Consider the following 18,251-nt stretch of genomic DNA (forward strand, 5'->3'; position numbering starts at 1 on the left):
CTACCGACGGTCAAGAAGATTTGGCGGGAAAATAACGAAGGCCTCTGTTGGCTACCCTGCTTCCGACAAAATTTGCAAACTTGTTTCAGAGGAATGCCGCTTCAGTGAGCGCGCCGGAGAGTGCGGAGTGGTTCACTTTTCAACGCAATTTTTTTATTTTGAAGACGGGAGCAACTCAATGAAGGGTGGGAGTCGGGAGGCAAAGGAGGACAAAAGTACGGGAGGCGGGAGAACGTGGTACGAGAAGCAGAAGACTCTGACCCCCTGTCCCCCCCCCCCCCCAACTCACAAGAGTCCTCTTTAAAGGATACCATTAGTTCATACGGACCCCAAAATTCGCACCCACTGAGATATATTACAGATGAAAAACAACAAAAAAGAACTGGTCAATTAGTGGAAATTAACATCTGTGGTACTGTCGTTGCACGAATTCTAGTGTTAGACCAGTAGTTAAAAACAACCTAAACAAGTGCGAGTGTGTGAGTGTGTATGGTTGAGGGAGGGGAGGGAAGGGGGGTGTCTGAGCCCTCCGGACCCTCGCTCTCTATTAGCCTCTGTGTATAAAGCTGTTGGTATCTGTAACGGGTCACGGAGATATATTGTAAGGAAGAGTTGTCATATGCACACCCAAAAGACAACCACATTTATCATGTTGACATGAGAAGATCAAGGTCTTTTTTTCGAAACGAAACTCAGTTTATTATAACAATGGAAAACATAAAACTCTTTTATTTGAATGATCACCTAGCTTCATGATTTTTACCTCGGTCTACAAATAGTTGTTTGTTTGTAGCGCGTTTAGAACGCAAACTTAAAGTGGCTGACAACAAACGTTTACATCTTCAACTTCCTATTCTTATTTTTTCTTGTACACTGAGTCTATTTTCACAAGGAGTCTGATCTTATTGCTCGCGATCACCATCTTAATTGACGAAAACACCGGGAAGCTATGCTCTCAACTGTACTAGTTTCCTTATCGTTAAAAAAGTAAAAAAGTCCATAAGCGAGGGTACCATAAAGCTCAGCCAATCCCTTGGAATTTCTCTCGGTTACGGTTTGTATTTTCCTACCTTAGGTAGATATTTTTTACATGAACCTCACTTCAAAGGAACACAAACCTTCTATTTACACTTTCAAACTATCAATAGTTCATTGGCTGACCTGCAGATAGCCATAACTAGTCTAACGCGGGTTAGTAACTACGATTTTAATAAGTAACTAAACAATCTAAGCTATCTGCCGAAACTAAATTGATCAGTGTTGGGAAATACTTAAGATTTAAGCAATTTTACTATCAAGAAATAGGTTGAAAGGGAAAATTATCAAGTGAAAGATCGGATATATAATTCTAATCCACAATATTTTACTTTAGTTATGATAATTTCAGTATTTAATTGTCTTCGTTTGCCAGGATGCCGAACAAAAGCTACACAAAACTAACGTAACTATAGTGTAATTTGTTTTACTTTTAAAGATTTCACAACATATTAACCGACATCTTCAGGCCAGTTAACCTAATGTTTATTTTATTTTTTTATTTCATTATTTTTTTTTTTCATCTTCGTTGAAGATCTTGCAAATTTCCGTGACTTTCGTTATTTTGAAATTTCAACAGACTGTCATCACAGACGTTCTTCTTCAGCTGCCAATTTCATGGCTATTTTTGGGCGCAGTTTTTGCGAACCTACTAAAATCTTAAATGTTCGTAAGCTGTTAATTAGCATTACGTTTACAGGAACGGCAAAAAGCAAAATTGACATCTGTCGTGTCTCACCTTTGTCTGTAATTCTTAAATCGAGCCAGTGGATATGCACTAAAAAAAATTATTCTCCATAGTCAATGGACATACATCATCTTAGTATCAAAAGGATTAAAAGTAGAAGGCAAGAAGTTCAATTTTTCTTAAGGTTCGCGTCAAGCTTAATCTCTTAATCGCTCTGTACACAAACTGATTGTTTCTTTTCCGCGAACTATATATCTCCGAATCGTTAAGTCTTGCGCACAGCATTCATGGAAAACCGGGTCTAAGTTGCTGACTAGTTTGGTTATATATAAACTGTAGAAGGTGTTAAGATTACGTCGTTTTAAAGCATAGATATAAAGTTATTCATTTTATATTGTAGCCTGATAAATTTTTCAGCGCCTATAAAGATTAAAGATTTTTGAAGATCACCATTTTTTTAACCAGCTACTTATGCGACTGCAAGCAACCATTTCCATTACTTTGGAGAGCATAGGAGATTTCTACCCTAGTTGTGAGAAATTGGTGCTTCATCTAAACTCTTCGTTTAAAATCCAGATGCCTTTCCCAGATGACGAATCCCTTGTAAAAGTACAAATCTGTCGCAACATAGAGCGAAACAAGGTAGTTTCATTAGATGGGAGTTTAGAACGAAACTCGTCTAAAATTTCCTGAGTTGTGGCTTGTCCCAACGTTGTTCCTTGTGACGCAATGAAAGTCCTTATCTGGAGAATTAAGTCGTCATTCTCGTTTCCATGCCCTGTCTCATTGCTAGGCAAAATGTTGTTTCTAGCCCTCATCTTCGCCAGCAGTTGACTAGAGTGGACTGGTTCCGTGCCTTCTGCCGACGAACTGCTCATGCCCATTTGGTCGCCACTGAAGTGAGGCTTGACTTCCAAAGTGGAGGAGGACTGTTAACCACAAAAAAATAAGTATTAGAAGCTTAATCATAATTCGCCTGGAGTCAGAAAGGTGCTGATGCGATTAACACCAGGAAACGAATGGAAAGCGATAAATAGGAAAGTGAAATTTCGCTAATCAAAAGCTTTACTCTCCTAGTCAATCTGACAGAGAGTGTGTATGTGTGTGTTTAAATTTTTTAAGTACAATTCTCACTTTTGCAGCTTCCTCTGAACCGACCTTCTTCTTCTGTCCAAACCGTGGCCTAATCCAAACAAAAAATAATTTACATAAAAGTACTTTTAACTTCAACAGCCTACAAAAACCAGCAACGTAGTGTACGCACATTTTCCATAACTTGGCATAAATGCAAAATTTCTGCGTTTGGCTCTATTTGACATTTTCGCGCCACTTTCTTGCCACTTGTAGCGGAGCTTGCAACCCGCGCGCTTCACGACGAAGCCCCATTCATACTTGCCACTGATTATTTATTTTCACGTACTTTCCATCAATTGCACTCATTGCCCACCCATACCTTAAGTGAAAAATTTTTCTACTCTATCTGAGAAACACATTACGTCATAAAGTTTACTTGCTACTGATAAGATATGTTTATCTCAAGCAGACCTTAAACGACAATACCTCTTTGCGGCTGGTTCAGTCAAACCAGATGAACCTGACACGCCCGTCCATGTAGGAACCCCTCTGTTCGCACTTAGACATAACTGGCGTGATCGTTTCAGCGCTTTCACAGCATGCTCTGCCACACGGTTTGCCTCTGTTTCAATCAGTGCGTAATCCGGGTTGCTAGCCTCCATGATGACGTCATGCTTCAACGCACTATGTACACCTATTAAAATGGGCAAAATAGGCGATGTCTATAATGGAGCCTATTTTGCCAGACTCATTTTGTATTCCGTTACATAAAGTTAATCTCCTTGGGCCTAGTTGTCCCTAGACCGATAAGCGCTAACCCAAGGTTAAATTTAATCCAGGTTTCTTTATTCCCTCGTCCAAAAGCCTTCTTAGGATAAATTTCTCTATTCTTTTAAGAGCATCCAAAAATCAAATTCTACACAAAAATAATTCTATTAAATTTTCTCTTTAAGCTTTCACATCTGAAATTTAGATTAACACTAACCCTGGGTTACCTTAACCCGGCCCTGGCTAGTCCAGAAAAGGCAACTCCATGGCATTTCTTTTGGTGACAGTTCCCCACCAATCATCAATTAAACTCCTAAAGGGAGGGAGGTTCACTCCTTGTGCCGGACCCGTATCTATCTCCTATGAATTCATTAATTAAACTCTACTTGTAATAAAACCAAAAACTATTGATTTCTCTTCCTTCCCTTACGGTGTAAAGAAATTTCACATTTTAATTTAAGACCAAATTTGACAAAGTTGTCCTTTGACGAACGAATTTAAAAATTTGACGCCAAAGAAATAGCAAGATAAACCCAAACTGAATTTCTACTGCATTATCTGTGGATACGGCAAACCTTCGTTAAAGCATCCGACAACCTTCCGAGAATAACTCGCCCAATGGGATGAGCACCAGCCAGTATCGCCGAATGTCAGAGCGACGTCCTGTTCTCTGGCAACAATTTTCACGAAAATAAGGCGCTTACCTAGTTATTATGTACCCAGTTTTGACCTTAAAAATTGTCATCTCAACCATCAAGATAAGTAAAAACAAGACTACATCCAGACCTGATTTCTTAAAGAGATGCTTCAGAATAAACTCGTCCTGATGAGCGTTTTGCTGTTTCTGTTCTTCCACTTCTTCTGCACTTGACTGACTAGCATTCACTGAGTTGTAGATTTCGCTGTGATCCAGATGATCGATGTGCTGACCGTCAATTACTGCAAATCACACAAAGAAAGTGATTATACAGAAAACTCGTGCCAAGCGCTCAATCAATCAGATGTAAAACAAGCCACGTTTTCCCGCGCTTTGGGTACTTGTATTTTATTTTGCGTCCTGATTGGCTCTTCGTGATCTTTTTCCTCAAATCTGATTGGCTGTTGTGATCACTTTAGCTTTGGTTCAACGACACCTAATCGGAATGCAATCAAACCAGCAATTTGGTTTCACACGTGATTCAGATTGATTTCACCTACCTCCTCCTTGACGTTTCCTTTTCATTCTTTTTTTCTTTTTTTTTCGCTTAACTTTCTTCGTCAGTTCATTATCGCTCAAAGACGAAAGGTTCTTTTTTCCTTTTTTCAAAACGTGACCAGTCTCTTTTTCAAGGCTTCCCTGGTTGTCTTCCTTAGGAATATTATCATTTTCTACAATTGTTGCTGTGTTCTCTCTCTTTGATTCAGATTGTTCTGACGTTTGAATTTGGATGTGGGTTTCATCTTGTTTAGAAGAGGCTGATGTAGATTCTTCTTTCTCTACATCGTAAGAATCGACTAACATGGCTTTCGCTGCCAAATCTTCGTTCACGAGCTCATCATTTTCTCCACTTTTCTCTTCCTTTCCCTCGTCAATGAGACCGTCTTGAGCGGAGCTTTTTTCACCAACAGTTTCCACGTAAACTTCCTTCGATGCTTCTTGCCCTTCTTTCTTTGATTCCTTATCCTGTGACAAGCTTTGTGTTTCAGCTATGTCCCGCCAATCGATCGAGAAAGCACCTCCACTAATTTGTGCATCCTTTTCTATTTCTACCTTTTTCGATTTTTTTGTTTCCTCGTTGTCGACTTGACGCTTCACCACCTTTGTTTGTTCAGCCTCCCTTTTCTTCCTTCGACGCGATCCCAATTTGACTTCACAGTTTGACCCAGCGAAAATGGCGCTTGTTTCTGTGCCGTATTTGACGTCACAGTTGTCTAACGTGAAGAGCTCATAAAGGTCATTGGACTTAAAGAATCTGCGTTGCTTGGGATCTTTCAGAACTCGATTGGTGAGGAACTGTTTGAAAATTTGCCTACGAACGGAAAGAAAATATTTTTTGTCGACGATGGTAAAGTAGGTTTCGTTTCACAACGAAATTAGTTACCTCTTCGGCGGATTTATGTGAACAGAGTCTATAACACTGCACAGTTTTCACTAATGACATAGGCATATCATCTGCGTGTGAGCGTGTGCGAGGCAAGCACATGTGTCTTGCGCATGTGCTTATGAATGCGTCGTCCCTATTTACATCTTCAAATCAATGTATGTCACATGATTAACTCTTCTTAAAAAAGAAAAAAAAGAAGAAAGAAAAAATCCTCCTGATGTTCCTACCGATGGTAGATCTTCTCCTCTATTGTTCCACTTGTGATTAAGCGATAGATGGTGACGTCCTTCTTCTGTCCAATCCTCCAGGCTCGTTCTCGTGCCTGCGTGTCAGTACTGGGGTTCCAATCAGGGTCATAAATGATAATCCTGTCTGCGCCCACAAGATTCACGCCCAGCCCGCCAACACGAGTGGTGAGAATAAACAAGAAAATTGAACGATCCTGATACACAGAGAAAGAATTCTATTATCAATAATGTTATCTGGCGAGATTGCACCTAATGTAAGCATCCTTGTTTTTGCAATACACTTAACGTGGCATCTACACAAATGTCCTTTGATGAGTCATTTTAAATCAGAGTACAGACAAGCAGCATTAAGCACAGACTGAAAACGAAACGTAGGTGTAGTTTGGGTTCGGTATAAAGCCACTAAATCCATTATACAGAGTGTACCTCGTTGAAGTCTGTGATCAAAGGCTGTCGGGACGCCACTGGTGTCGAACCATCAAGTCTGAAGTATCTGTAGCCTCTGGCTTCGACAAACTTTTCAAGGATATTTAACATCTAAAAGAATGATCCCGTACCAGGTTTATTTGTTAGTGTTACCTTACCGACACTCGGTGAAAAAGAAAGCTACAACTCACAATCTACTTTGTGAGCTGTATGGCTCTAATGGTCAGAGATACAGTACGTATACCCTCCGGTTAAAACAGAATTCTCAGGGAATGGCAAAATGGGTTCGTGGACATCGAGTTTTATGTATACATATTACTGCGCGACTTACTAACCCAGGTGGATATCTGAGGGTGCCCCCATCCATGTACAAAAGAGAGGGGAAACAGGAACATCTGCAAGAATTCGCATACTCCACCGGAGGGCTTCGTCTCATAAAAGTTCATTATATTAAGTATTTCCGCCCGCGCAAGATTCGTTTTTCCAAATATGCCCCTGCCAAAATTGAGGAACATCTGGTTATATTACACCGATATTTACGACTTCTAAAGTGGTCCGCTGTTACTCTAAATCAAACATGACTGGCAAATAAACGATCGCGAGCTTGTGACGTTGACTCGCCTTAATGAGACACCAGCATTACAGGCCGCTACAGAAGAAAAGACAAAGTAGTTTGTTCGTAAAGTCGCTCTGAACTTTCAACAACCGTTTTCCGTGGTTACGCCGCTTAAATTTTATGGAATCGCAGGAGTTTCTCAAGCAGGTAAAATACGAACGACTGTCACTTTGGGTCAACAGCGTTTTCACTAACCTGTCTTGTCTGCGAAAACAGTAATACTCTATGTCCCTGTTCTTGCCACATCTTCAACAAAGCTTCCACAACAATCATCTTTCCAGACCGTTTGGGGTCCCCATACCCATCATCAGGGTCAGGTTCTTCCTCCTCAGCCCTCCCCCCTAGTTCAGCCTTGAGAGCATCCTGTTTAGCTTTAAGCAGGGAGCCTGCTGTTGATGTCAGGTCAGGATGGTTGCAAATCTTCCGCAGCATGATCAGACCAGGAAAAACCTAACACAATGAACGGAGAAACTGAAATTAGCAAATAAATTTAAATATTTATATAATCCATTAGATGATGCTGAAAAGTACTGGCTACCAAGAGAGACAGTTCCTTGACAGCAGAACCCCAAATTTGATCACGCTCGGGACACTTCTGTTTTAGAGGTCGATTTTGCAGTTATATATTACGCGTTATCAATGTACCTATTTTTTTCATTTCCCTTCGTTTGTATTCATTTTTTGTTTGTAGTTTGTTTTTCTTAATTAGCTAACTTAACGTTTATCTCTGTTTTTAGTTTCAACCTACCCCTAGTGCTACAATCTAATAAACACCATTATTTCGAGTTAAAAAGATGACGTTTTTTGCTGTTACACGCTCTGTCCACTTGCATGGTTTCCCGCGCATAATGCGTACGCTCTGATCGTGATACTAAGACTTTGCTCTCATGTAAAGGGAAGAAAGTACCAGGCATACCTTATAGTTACCAGCTAAAATGGCCTGCACCTCTTTAGAGTCTAAATACTGCTGGTAAAGTTCACGCTGCTCCTGACTCAATCGACAGAAAAGAACCTGTACAGACAAAAAATGGCTTCAGGTATCTGTTGAGACTAGAACTTACTGAGGATTTAGGTAGCAAAAAAAAGACAACTTTTGTGATTATAGAATCGTGTCGTCGTTCGATCAAAATTCTAGTTTCTTTCATCACAATAAAGGGAGATATTACGGTAACAACCAGGAAACCTTCGGTTTTGCAGCGATCATGAAGCGCTAGATAGAGCCAAAAATTATTAGCTCAATTACCATCCTATGACCAATACATTGACGAAACCTTAGTGAAGCACAAAATCGACCATCTCCGTCAAACTATTTTTGCACACGTTTTCAACCCAGTTGTTAACACTAAATTACCTGCTATACTCTCCCACCGACGCAGCACCACAGTTTCTTTAGAAACTTACCCCTTCATTCATATTTTTGCACACGACGCTTTCGACATTGCTGATTATAGCAGTATGCAGGGCTAACGTCACTGATGACCCTAATGACACAGAAGGCGGCGAAAGTTTGGTAACAAGTGGTTTAAAAACCTGCTCATTCTTTGCTGGTAGATCCAAGCTCATGTTGACGTCTTTCTTCAGTCTTCTCAGCAGGTATGGGTTGATTGTGTCTCTGAGAACACAGGCGCACTTGTATGCTGTTTCGACCTTCGTAATAAACAAAGAGCATTTAAATAAAAGAGCTGACACTCGACGCTTCTGGTTACCAAAATTTGTTGAGGCAACTGTTGTTGTAATTTCCTCGTCATGATGAAAAGTTACGTAAAACACACGATGAATATGATCAAATGAACTTTCCAAAGGAAAAAAGGATGTTAAAAAATCAGCTTTAAATTGTCAGATTTTACAAGAATCATTTGCGTTGAGACAAAATCAGTTAAGAGAAGCGAACAGTTGATTTCTGCAAGCCAATTTAATGAACTTTTAATGAACTTAATGAAGCAATGAACTTTCCAAAAGCAAAAAGGATTTTAAAAAATTAGCTCGAAATTGTACTCAAATATACATAGATTTTAAAAGAATCATTTGCCTGGGTACAAAATCTGTTCAGGGAAGAGGACAGACAATATCTGCAGACAAATATTCAGGCCAATTTACATGTGACCGTAAAATGCTTGTTCGAGACCAAGACCCCTGTATACCTCCCTGGAGTCAGTACCTGAACTTTAGTAGCATTACAATATCCCCCCATAGTAATAGGCACGGAGAATTCAGTCATGAACACAGGCAGGGTGCCAAGTTTTCCAGGGAACACAAAGTCAAACAGCGACCACAGTTCTCGCAAGTTGTTCTGCATGGGTGAGCCAGAGAGGATGATGCGGTGACAAGTGCGAAACTAATCACACAAAAAATGAAAGCATTAAATATTTATTAGTCGTGATTTAAAACTGAGAAATGTTTATCATCCATTAAGTATCTCCGCTCTAAAACGATTTGTCAAAAAATAACCGAACGTCTAGCCTGCGTGCACGAGTGTTTCACCGCCCACGGAAGAGTATAAAGTCTTAAGTAACGTGAGCCCGCGAGAGGTCTGCATCGGGGTCAGCGATCCCCGATAAACCTCTCCCCGACTCGTCTCCAATCTTCCCACGGGCGAACAAACGCGCGTCCTGCAGCGCTGATAATATCATAATAAGTATCAAGAGATTTAACATAAAAAAGCACAGCTTGCAATTTTACCTGTTTACATGCCAAAGTTATCTCTGCATCTGGATTTCTAATCTTGTGACCCTCGTCCAGAATAACATAGTCAAACCTCTGGGCAAGCAGATGATCCTGATGTTGACGAATTCCCGCAAAGGATGTCACCAACACACCGTTCTCTTTACACATCTTTTTGATCAGCTCTTGCTGCAAGATACATTCTAACACTGAGACTGTTTATTTTCCAGCCTATCTGCGTGTAGGTCTGTTTGTTTGTTTTGCTATACCCTTCTCTATCTGATAGCTTGTCTTTTTGTTTGTTTGCTAGTTTTCGTGTTCATTTCCATGTGTTAGTCAGTTGTTTTAGAGCAACTTTCAATTGTACGTAATCCGAGATTGCGCTGATTTTGAAGTTTATTCAGTCTGTCATCTACAGAACTAGCGCCATCCTCTTGACCAATGAGATGCAAAACTAAAACCGATGACGACTTGGTCGCCTGCGCTTCAATAAGGAGTTTGCTTGTTTTGACTTTGAGTTCCTAGTAGCTCTTGAGGATATTTTTCTTTCTTCAGATTTGCCGTTTTCATTACTCTGGTTTTAGTTTTACGAAACTCGATCGAAAAGCGCTCTTTTATGTGATACTAGTTTTGCTTCTGCCTGTCTGTCTGTCTGTAAGCCAGCTAATCAGTCACTCACTCATTTGATCGAACAGTCAGTTTTCTACACATTCTTGTTTACTTCCTTGCTTGTCTGTTTATGAGTCTGTCTGCTTGTTTACACGTCTGCCTCTCTTTCTGCCTTCTTGTTTGCCTGAGTATACAACTAACCTTGAATCCTTGATAACTTCCTGTTTCGTGAAGTACAGCCACTCTGAACTCTGGCCACCATTTATGAAACTCTTGTACCCACTGATGAAGAACTGTCACAGGACACACAATCAACACTGGTCCTAGCCCTGGCTGCCTGCCACATTAACACAGAATGCTTTGTCATTCGGAATCTTCTTCATAATCAGTACATTCTGGTGATGGATATGATTAATCTGTAAGTCAACTTGAGTTAAGTAATCACAACTGCCAGAGCTACTTCCCCTTTTTCCTCTCCATGAAGGGACAAAGGCTCAGTTTTTTTTTCAAAAGGTATAAGTTCATTCATCTTTCTATTCTGTCTTTCAGGTTCAAATTACTTGAAGAGCAGATGGCACTATCAACCAGGGCCCAGTTGTTCAAGGGGGGAAGACGTTATCCGATGGATAAATCGCTCTCCAGCAGATAAGTGTCATAAAAACACCCTGCGTTATCCACCAGATAGCAATTTATCCAGAAAATAGCATTATCCACCATTCAATCAACCGTGTCCAGACAGCTTCAACACGTTATAAGTTGCTATTTTCAGTGGAAAGAAGTATTTCACTACTTTTTGCCAACCAAAATAAGGGAGCTTTTCTATACACAATACTGTAAGAGAATACCCACTTCTTCCTGGCTGATATTTTACTGTACTTCAGTCCAGCAAGGAAAACAATCATCTGAACAGTCTTTCCCAGGCCCATTTCATCACCAATAATACCACCAGCCTGCTGACAGTGAAGCTCCCACAGCCACTTTACACCTGTCTGTTGGTATCTAGAAGATACACGTCAGTAGATTAACCCTTTCATCCCTAAGAGTGACTAGCAGTTAGTTTTCCTTACAGTATCACCTGTGAATCAAGCCGTAAGGTCGCAAGAACAAAGGAGATGATCACCAACTAAAGAAGCTCTTGATTGTTGGACAAATTTCCTTCTTGCATGTCATATGAACTTCGTAATAGACCTCACTCACCGTAGAGTCTCTGTGGCTCAGTGGTAGAGCATCGGAGGGCCTGAACACAACAAACTAGTGAGGGGGTTTGGGAAGAGCTGTTTACATATTTTTTTCAAGATCTTTCTCCTTTACTAGTTCATCACTCCCACTAGAACTACTTCTTTGCTACACATACAGTAGCTCCCAGCTTTCTTCAGTAAAAAACTATTATCGATCCAGTGGCTTTAAAAATAATCAGTTGGAATATTGGGCAATTGTTCACATGAAAACAATATACCATCCTGGTAAAAATTTGTAGGATGAGTAAAGAGTGGTGTATAGAACAAAGAGACAATTATGGGTTCCTTTAGAGGATTCAAACCTAGGAAGGAATTAGATAGGACTTACTTGTACAACTTGTCCCATAATTTGCCTGGAATCTTAAGCCCCTTGTCAAAAACTGCATCAGGATACTCTTCCTCACCACTTTCAACAGCTGAGGAATTGCCTCTCTTTTTGAGAAGTTCACTGATTCTCCATTCCCTAAATCATAAAGTCTTAATTGTTACACAATCATGTATACTTGATATAAATTCACAAAGTTTGTTATCTAGAGCTAATGAGCTAACACAGAGCTAACACTTAAAACATCAGCTTCAGGAACTCTTTACTGTGGCCAACTTACATTTATCAACTCAGTTGATCAAACCAAATCATCTTGTTATACCACCCACTGACACGGCACCAAAGTCTCTTTAGAAACTTACCCCTTTATTCAAATGTCATACACTGTACATTATGATCACTACTACAGCTCAACGTAGCAAAATGAAATTTAATGTAATGCTAGAAAAATTTTGTTCAAGTTATATCTGAAAAATAAAAATTTTAAATTTCATCACATGAATGATAAGATGTACAATCCTTACTGTCAATCAAGCAGAGCATTAAAAATCACCTGATCCTTTGGCGGTACAATTTTTCATTTCCATCATCAACAGGTTTATTGTCATATCTTCTTCTGGTCATTTGATTTGTTTTTTTCTTCTTCTTCTTCTTTGGCTTAAGGCTATCTTCTTCTACATATGCAACATTTAAAGATGTTTTTCTTCCAGTCTGCTTCTCTGATTTGGTTGGTTGGACATCATCCTCATTCCAGTTCCTCTCATCATCCTCAAACCAACTGTACTTGAGCTCGCCTTCATCAGGAACATATTCAGCATCATAAAGATCTTCATCATAGTTGTCCTTGTCATCATCACCATCCTCATTCCCACCATGCTTGTAATTCTTAGAGTTTTCAGCATCAGTTGCACCAAAATTGTTCTTGTTCACTTTATTGCCATTGCCTGGAATAGTCCCTCCAAATGGTGTCATCTCTCCAGTCTTAATCAATGCATCTTGTCCTGAGAGGTTTTCTCTGACAAGTGGGAATTTCCTGTTTTCACTCATATTCTGAATATTGCCATCTGAAGTCTTAAACTCGACTGAAAATATAAAAACAATGACATGTAGGAGTTAGCACCACATAATTTGGGATCCCATTTCAAAGTCTCACAAGCCTCTTTAATCAGTTGTGGTATCAAATTGTCTTGGAACTTTAAGTTGTCTCTACAAGGCACAGACTCAACCCTTTAACTCCCAGAAAAAAATGTAAAAAAAACAGTACCCTGTTGTTCTAATTCCTCCTCATTTCCAATACCTAACTTGTGGTGTAATGCCTTTTGAGTTGCTTGTAATTTCTTCAACTGGCGAAGCTAAAGAAATTTGCAAAAAATAATGCATTATTAGAGTTAAACTTACTCTATCTTGATCAGACTATGCATAAAAGTACATGTACATCTATGCACTCATAGCATTGTTATCCACCCCAAGCTAAGTTACTTAAAATCCTAGGAGCAGGGGGAGGGAAGAATTTTCAAAGGCTGCAATTTGGAGAGAAAATATCAAATTGTATGATGACAAATAGTTTCTTCCAGAGGGGTTGGATAAACACTATGTACTTATTGACTGAGTTAGTTTGGGCCATATTTGCCTTGAAGTCATAACGTACAGACTGAGAACAGCATGCGTCATTGATCTGGAGCCAAACACTTTCACCTCCAGCCCAACTTAACTCAGTCAATAAGCATTTTTATTATATGACCAATAAGTTTTAAAAATTTCAAAAATTTTATTTAACCTGAATATGATGCAATAGACTGTCATGTGCAGGAAACCACACAAAAAATTCTACAGTTAAAACTTTTCCTTCATTTTTGTGTCAGAACAAGAAACTCATAATTCATCGAAAAGTGCGACTTATTTTCTCATTTCTGTTCACTGCTGTAACTCATTTTTAGCAACAACAGCAAACAACATTTTTACAATGAAGCCATAGAAGTGCACTAGGGCCAGACGCCTTTTTCCAAACCAGCTCACGTGAACCTGTCCAGCCCTACACATGTCAGCTTTCCCAGCAGCTTTCGATGGGATTGCATGAGCTGGGCTAGATGGGTCATTTGATAATTTCTAGTATAGTCACACTCAGGAAAGGAAAATCTTGACAGATGACCTGGTTATCCAGTCTCCAGAATATACTAAGTCTTTTTTAAACACATTCATTAAGAACGCCCTAATTACAGCATTGCAAGCCACAGATCTAAAACAATAATAATTGAGTTACATAAATTTTAAAACTCGAGAAAGCTAGTGCAAAGACAATGAACCTGGGTTTGTATTATTCACCTTCTTTGTGTTGCTATGATTTGAATGTTAATGCAAAGCTTTTCAAAAAACTTTTTATATTGCATTTACAACAACAGAATTATCCAAAAAAAACACCTTGTTATCCTTTTGTTTCTGCACTGCTTGGGTTCTTCTCCATGATTCATATCCAGCTCCACTCTTACTCTCAACCCTTTTCAATATTTGGTCAATCTCAAGCAAATCATTTTCCACAATCCTGATAATAAGAATGACAATATAATGGGAAAGGTTATTGTACTCTGAATTGCTCATATGCTACAAGAGCCTTTTTGTAAAGCTAGAGACACACTTGGCAATTTTATGTGCTGATCACAGTGATCTGTGAAATTCACCATGTATGCCCAGGTCTGCAGCCGTTTTCACTGATTGCTGCAATCAGCATATAAATTTGCTGATATCTGTGAAGTCAGATATCTGTGATTTTTTGCTGGTAATCAAATTTGTTGGGATTAAGAAATAAAATGGCCAAGTGTGTCTCCCACTTAATGTGGATAACTCATGATTTTAACAGCATACACACTGTAGAATCATTACTACTGTAAATCAGCCACTAACATTAAGCTACTGAATTGATTGTCAAGACTGGTAAATTCGAAGGTCCTCATAATTTAGGATTCAGCATATGATCTGGCCATTCACTGATACTAGATGACAAAATTATTCCAAGAATCAAATGGAATGATTGAGCATTTAAGGAAGATTCTGACCTCACAATAACCTCTGTACAGTGTAGGAATATTAAAACATGTACATTCTTCCTTGATGAGACAAGATGGAACCAATTCTGGTATTGTTTGCAATGGGGCATATCTCATTATGTGAGAGTTAAGCCTTATCTCTCACAGTCCTTTGGTACAATAATCAGTACTTTGGTACATTAATGCTTATCACCCTGATATATAAGGATGAGTACTGAGGAAGAAGTCTATTAAGAAATTCATTAATTTTGAAAAGAACTCTAACATCTAAGGTAACTAATGATGAACCTAATTCATGGACAGTCCATGAGCCACAATGTCACACAGTTATCTTTGTATAACTGCAATCTTCAACTTAGAGATCGCAATGATGACTGTCAAGCTCTCCCAAGCTAACCTGATATCTTCATCCACAGCTTTCAGGTTTTTCTCCCATCCTTTCACAATCTCCTCTGTTTCTTTCACAGCAATGGCTTCATCGACCTGCTTTAAAACTCCTTCCTCAAATTCATCCTGGTTAAATACATTTACTCCCAGGTTTCTCAACACCGCTGCTTGCTCTTCGACGGGTACAGATGGAATCAAGCCAGAATCAATGGATATACCATAGCTCTTTGTTTTGTGACTTACGGGGCTTGTCTCTTCATCCTCCTGAAAGTTTTCTTCTTCATTTCCCTCTAAATTCTTGAAAGTTACATCCATTCTCCTTAACCCTGGCAGACAAACGGTAGAAGCGAACCTTTTTTGAATTATTCACCAGTTTTCACACAGTTTCGACACGCTTCATTCAGATTATGTAAGAACATTCGCATACAAATTTTTTAAGTCCTCAGCAATTGACGAGAAGAAATAGAACTTCTGTCCATATAGATCAACAATTTCAGAAAATATTCTGTACAATAAAATGTACACCTCTCTCGTATCACCCTCGCAGGCTAAGTCCTCTTTCAAATTTTTCTACCAAATTGCCATGTCAGCCATTTTGTTTGCTCGTATCTTTTCGTTACACCACATAATTTTTGCAAGTTAATGAAACCGCTGAAAGAACCTGCTCTCAAATTTGTTCGTGTAACTCAGGTGATCTAACAGGTGTAAACGGAATATGACGCAAGTCTTACATGTGAACAGTTTTGTACCTAGCATTACTCTGCGTCGACGTGCTTTGATCAGAATTTACTCTTGGCTCAAAAGTTCTTCTGTTCAGAAGAAACATTTTTCCGTTTCTAAATACTGTCCTTACAAAATGTCACAAGGAACTGTCCATCATGTTGCAAAGAGCGGGTTTGAAACATCGAAACTTTATGATCAGGTCAGGCCCGCTTACTCAGAAGAGGCCGTAAAGTTCTTGATTGGTAAACTTGGCATTTCACACCAAGATGCTTTATCTAATCAGCCAGTAAGAATCCTAGAGCTTGGAGCAGGAACAGGGAAGTTCACTGATGTTTTACTCAAGGTTCTTCGCGGCAGTAATGTGGAAATAATTGCAAGCGAGCCGCTTCTTTCTATGAGAGAAGAGTTTAAACAAAAATTTCCAGCCACAGAGATGAAAGATTTTTCTGCTGAAAATATTGGTATGGATTATATCTTGTGATTTTGTAGTTAATCTATCCTAAAAGAACAGATGCAATAAGTCTGTCGACGATGGATGGTGTAGGACACTTTTATTGGCCTAGGGGGTGGGGATGGGGGGTAGCTGGCTTTGGCAATAGAGCTCAGGAGTGCGTGGTGGAGCACTCTACAGAGGTTGTTATACAATGTATAAACACTCGACTCCAGGCTATTATCACTCATTCTTTTAAAAAATACTTTAATCATAGAGCTTTTTCATACAAGAAGACTTGAGTTGAAACTAAAAAGAATGAAAACACTGCTTCCTCTTCTTTTTCTATGCATTCAGCATTTTGCATTTTTATGAATCCAAGGACTTAAATAAAAGTAGCTTGTAGTAACCTTGAGAAACAGAAGTACTCTTACCTGTATGTCCACCTATACAAGTGTTTGCTGACTGCAGTAAACAAGACTACAACTCTGAAAGGGTCGTGAAAAGAATTATTGTACATGTATGTGTTAACACAGCCTTTAACAAGTGATGGTGAAGAGAGTAACCAGGCCTTTTGAGCTGTGGTAGACTACCATTAATGTGCTTTCATGGAAACCTCTACCTTAAGCGATATTAAAAATTATAATAAACATTATTCGAATGTGAAAACAAACTGGAATTCCTCTTAGTATTCTGCATGCTAAATGGAAGATTTTGACAAATTTCAGAACCCAATGTCTAGTGGCCAGGGAAGGTGGTTGTTTAATAGCTCATGAAGCATTATTCACCATTTCATTTAAAAAACATAACACAGTGATCCATTCCAGTTTTATCTATTGCAGTCTTAAGGCTACAATATCAAAGACCATCCATCATCCACTTCGTAATAAACCTCTCTCACTGTAGAGTCTCTGTGGCTCAGTGGTAGAACATTGGAGCATGAAATCCAAAGGTCTGAGGTTCGATTCCTGATGGGGACTCAAAATTTTTCTTTGTCCCACACTCGTGACAAGATGAGAGAACATTTTTCTCAGTATCAATTTTTTTTTTTTTTGTATGTTTCAGGTTTGCCTCACGGTTCAGTACATGCAGTGATAGCGGCACAAAGTTTCCACTGGTTCGCCAATGAAAAGTCGCTTTCTGAAATTCAGCGTGTACTTGTTCCTGGTGGCAAGTTTGGTCTGGTTTGGAATGCACGTGATCACTCTGTACCCTGGGTAAAAGAAATGGACAATGATGTCATTCTTCCCCTCTATGAGCAGTCCAACACGCCAAAAGCACAAAGTGGTGAATGGAAGAGTTTGGTAATGGCATCTGATAAATTTGGGTCACTAGAAGGTGATGAAAGTTTTAAGAATGAACAGGTCATGACATTTGATGAATTTGTAAGGAGGCTTTTATCGATTAGTGTCATAGCGGTGAAAAGTGATGAAGAAAAGAAAATGGAAATTGATAAAATTAAATCAATTTTAAACAAACATATCAAACTAGAAACAGATAAAGTTATCCTTCCATACAAGATTGAGATGTACTGGTGTGAGAGAATGTGAATTATTCCCAAACCAAATAATTTAAAACTGATTTAGAATTTTTATGTAGAAGACTCATGACAAAGAACCATTCTTTAAGATTTATTTAATTATCCAATAAAGAAAATTGTTTGAATAGTTAAGGTTGTACTGGTGTGAAAGTACATAAATTATTTCAGTTACCATATTTATTCAATTGAATGTCACAGCATTTATTCAATTTTTTTGTGATTCAAGTGCAGCGTTTATACAAGGGGCATTTATCTAAAATCCAATTTATTACTCGCAAAAATGGTATGGTAACTAACCATTCTCATTTTAAAAAGCAGAAACATGTTTTGGTGCTGTTCTAAAAAGTCATTTTTTTGT

The 18,251-nt window shown here is 39.0% G+C and overlaps 2 protein-coding genes across 2 annotated transcripts in view; one reads left to right on the forward strand and one right to left on the reverse strand.

Moving 5' to 3' along the window:
• Positions 1-711: 711 nt before the first annotated feature.
• Positions 712-15,819, reverse strand: LOC113671158 (DNA excision repair protein ERCC-6). The gene is made up of 19 exons (XM_027187371.2): positions 15,211-15,819; positions 14,191-14,311; positions 13,037-13,124; positions 12,326-12,854; positions 11,776-11,910; positions 11,059-11,208; positions 10,411-10,546; positions 9,619-9,789; positions 9,098-9,274; positions 8,470-8,586; positions 7,856-7,951; positions 7,135-7,389; positions 6,324-6,434; positions 5,877-6,091; positions 4,763-5,574; positions 4,352-4,504; positions 3,284-3,491; positions 2,858-2,906; positions 712-2,652 (listed from the first exon to the last, which is right to left on the reverse strand). Exons 1-19 carry the CDS (start codon positions 15,513-15,515, stop codon positions 2,272-2,274), a joined length of 4,209 nt encoding a protein of 1,402 aa, XP_027043172.2. The 5' UTR covers positions 15,516-15,819; the 3' UTR covers positions 712-2,271.
• Positions 15,820-15,855: 36 nt separating this feature from the next.
• LOC113671165 (uncharacterized) overlaps positions 15,856-18,251 on the forward strand; it is a 3,071-nt gene continuing 675 nt past the window's right edge. Inside the window, exons 1-2 of the mRNA XM_027187376.2 lie at positions 15,856-16,384; positions 17,419-18,251. The exon at positions 17,419-18,251 is cut by the window's right edge and continues 675 nt beyond it. Coding sequence (XP_027043177.2) covers positions 15,916-16,384; positions 17,419-17,903 — 954 coding nt within the window. The 5' untranslated portion in view covers positions 15,856-15,915 and the 3' untranslated portion in view covers positions 17,904-18,251. The remainder of the gene's footprint in view (positions 16,385-17,418) is intronic.

This window comes from Pocillopora damicornis, chromosome 10 (assembly GCF_964200805.1).
Source record: "Pocillopora damicornis chromosome 10, jaPocDami1.2, whole genome shotgun sequence".
Classification (NCBI taxonomy): Eukaryota; Metazoa; Cnidaria; class Anthozoa; order Scleractinia; family Pocilloporidae; genus Pocillopora; species Pocillopora damicornis.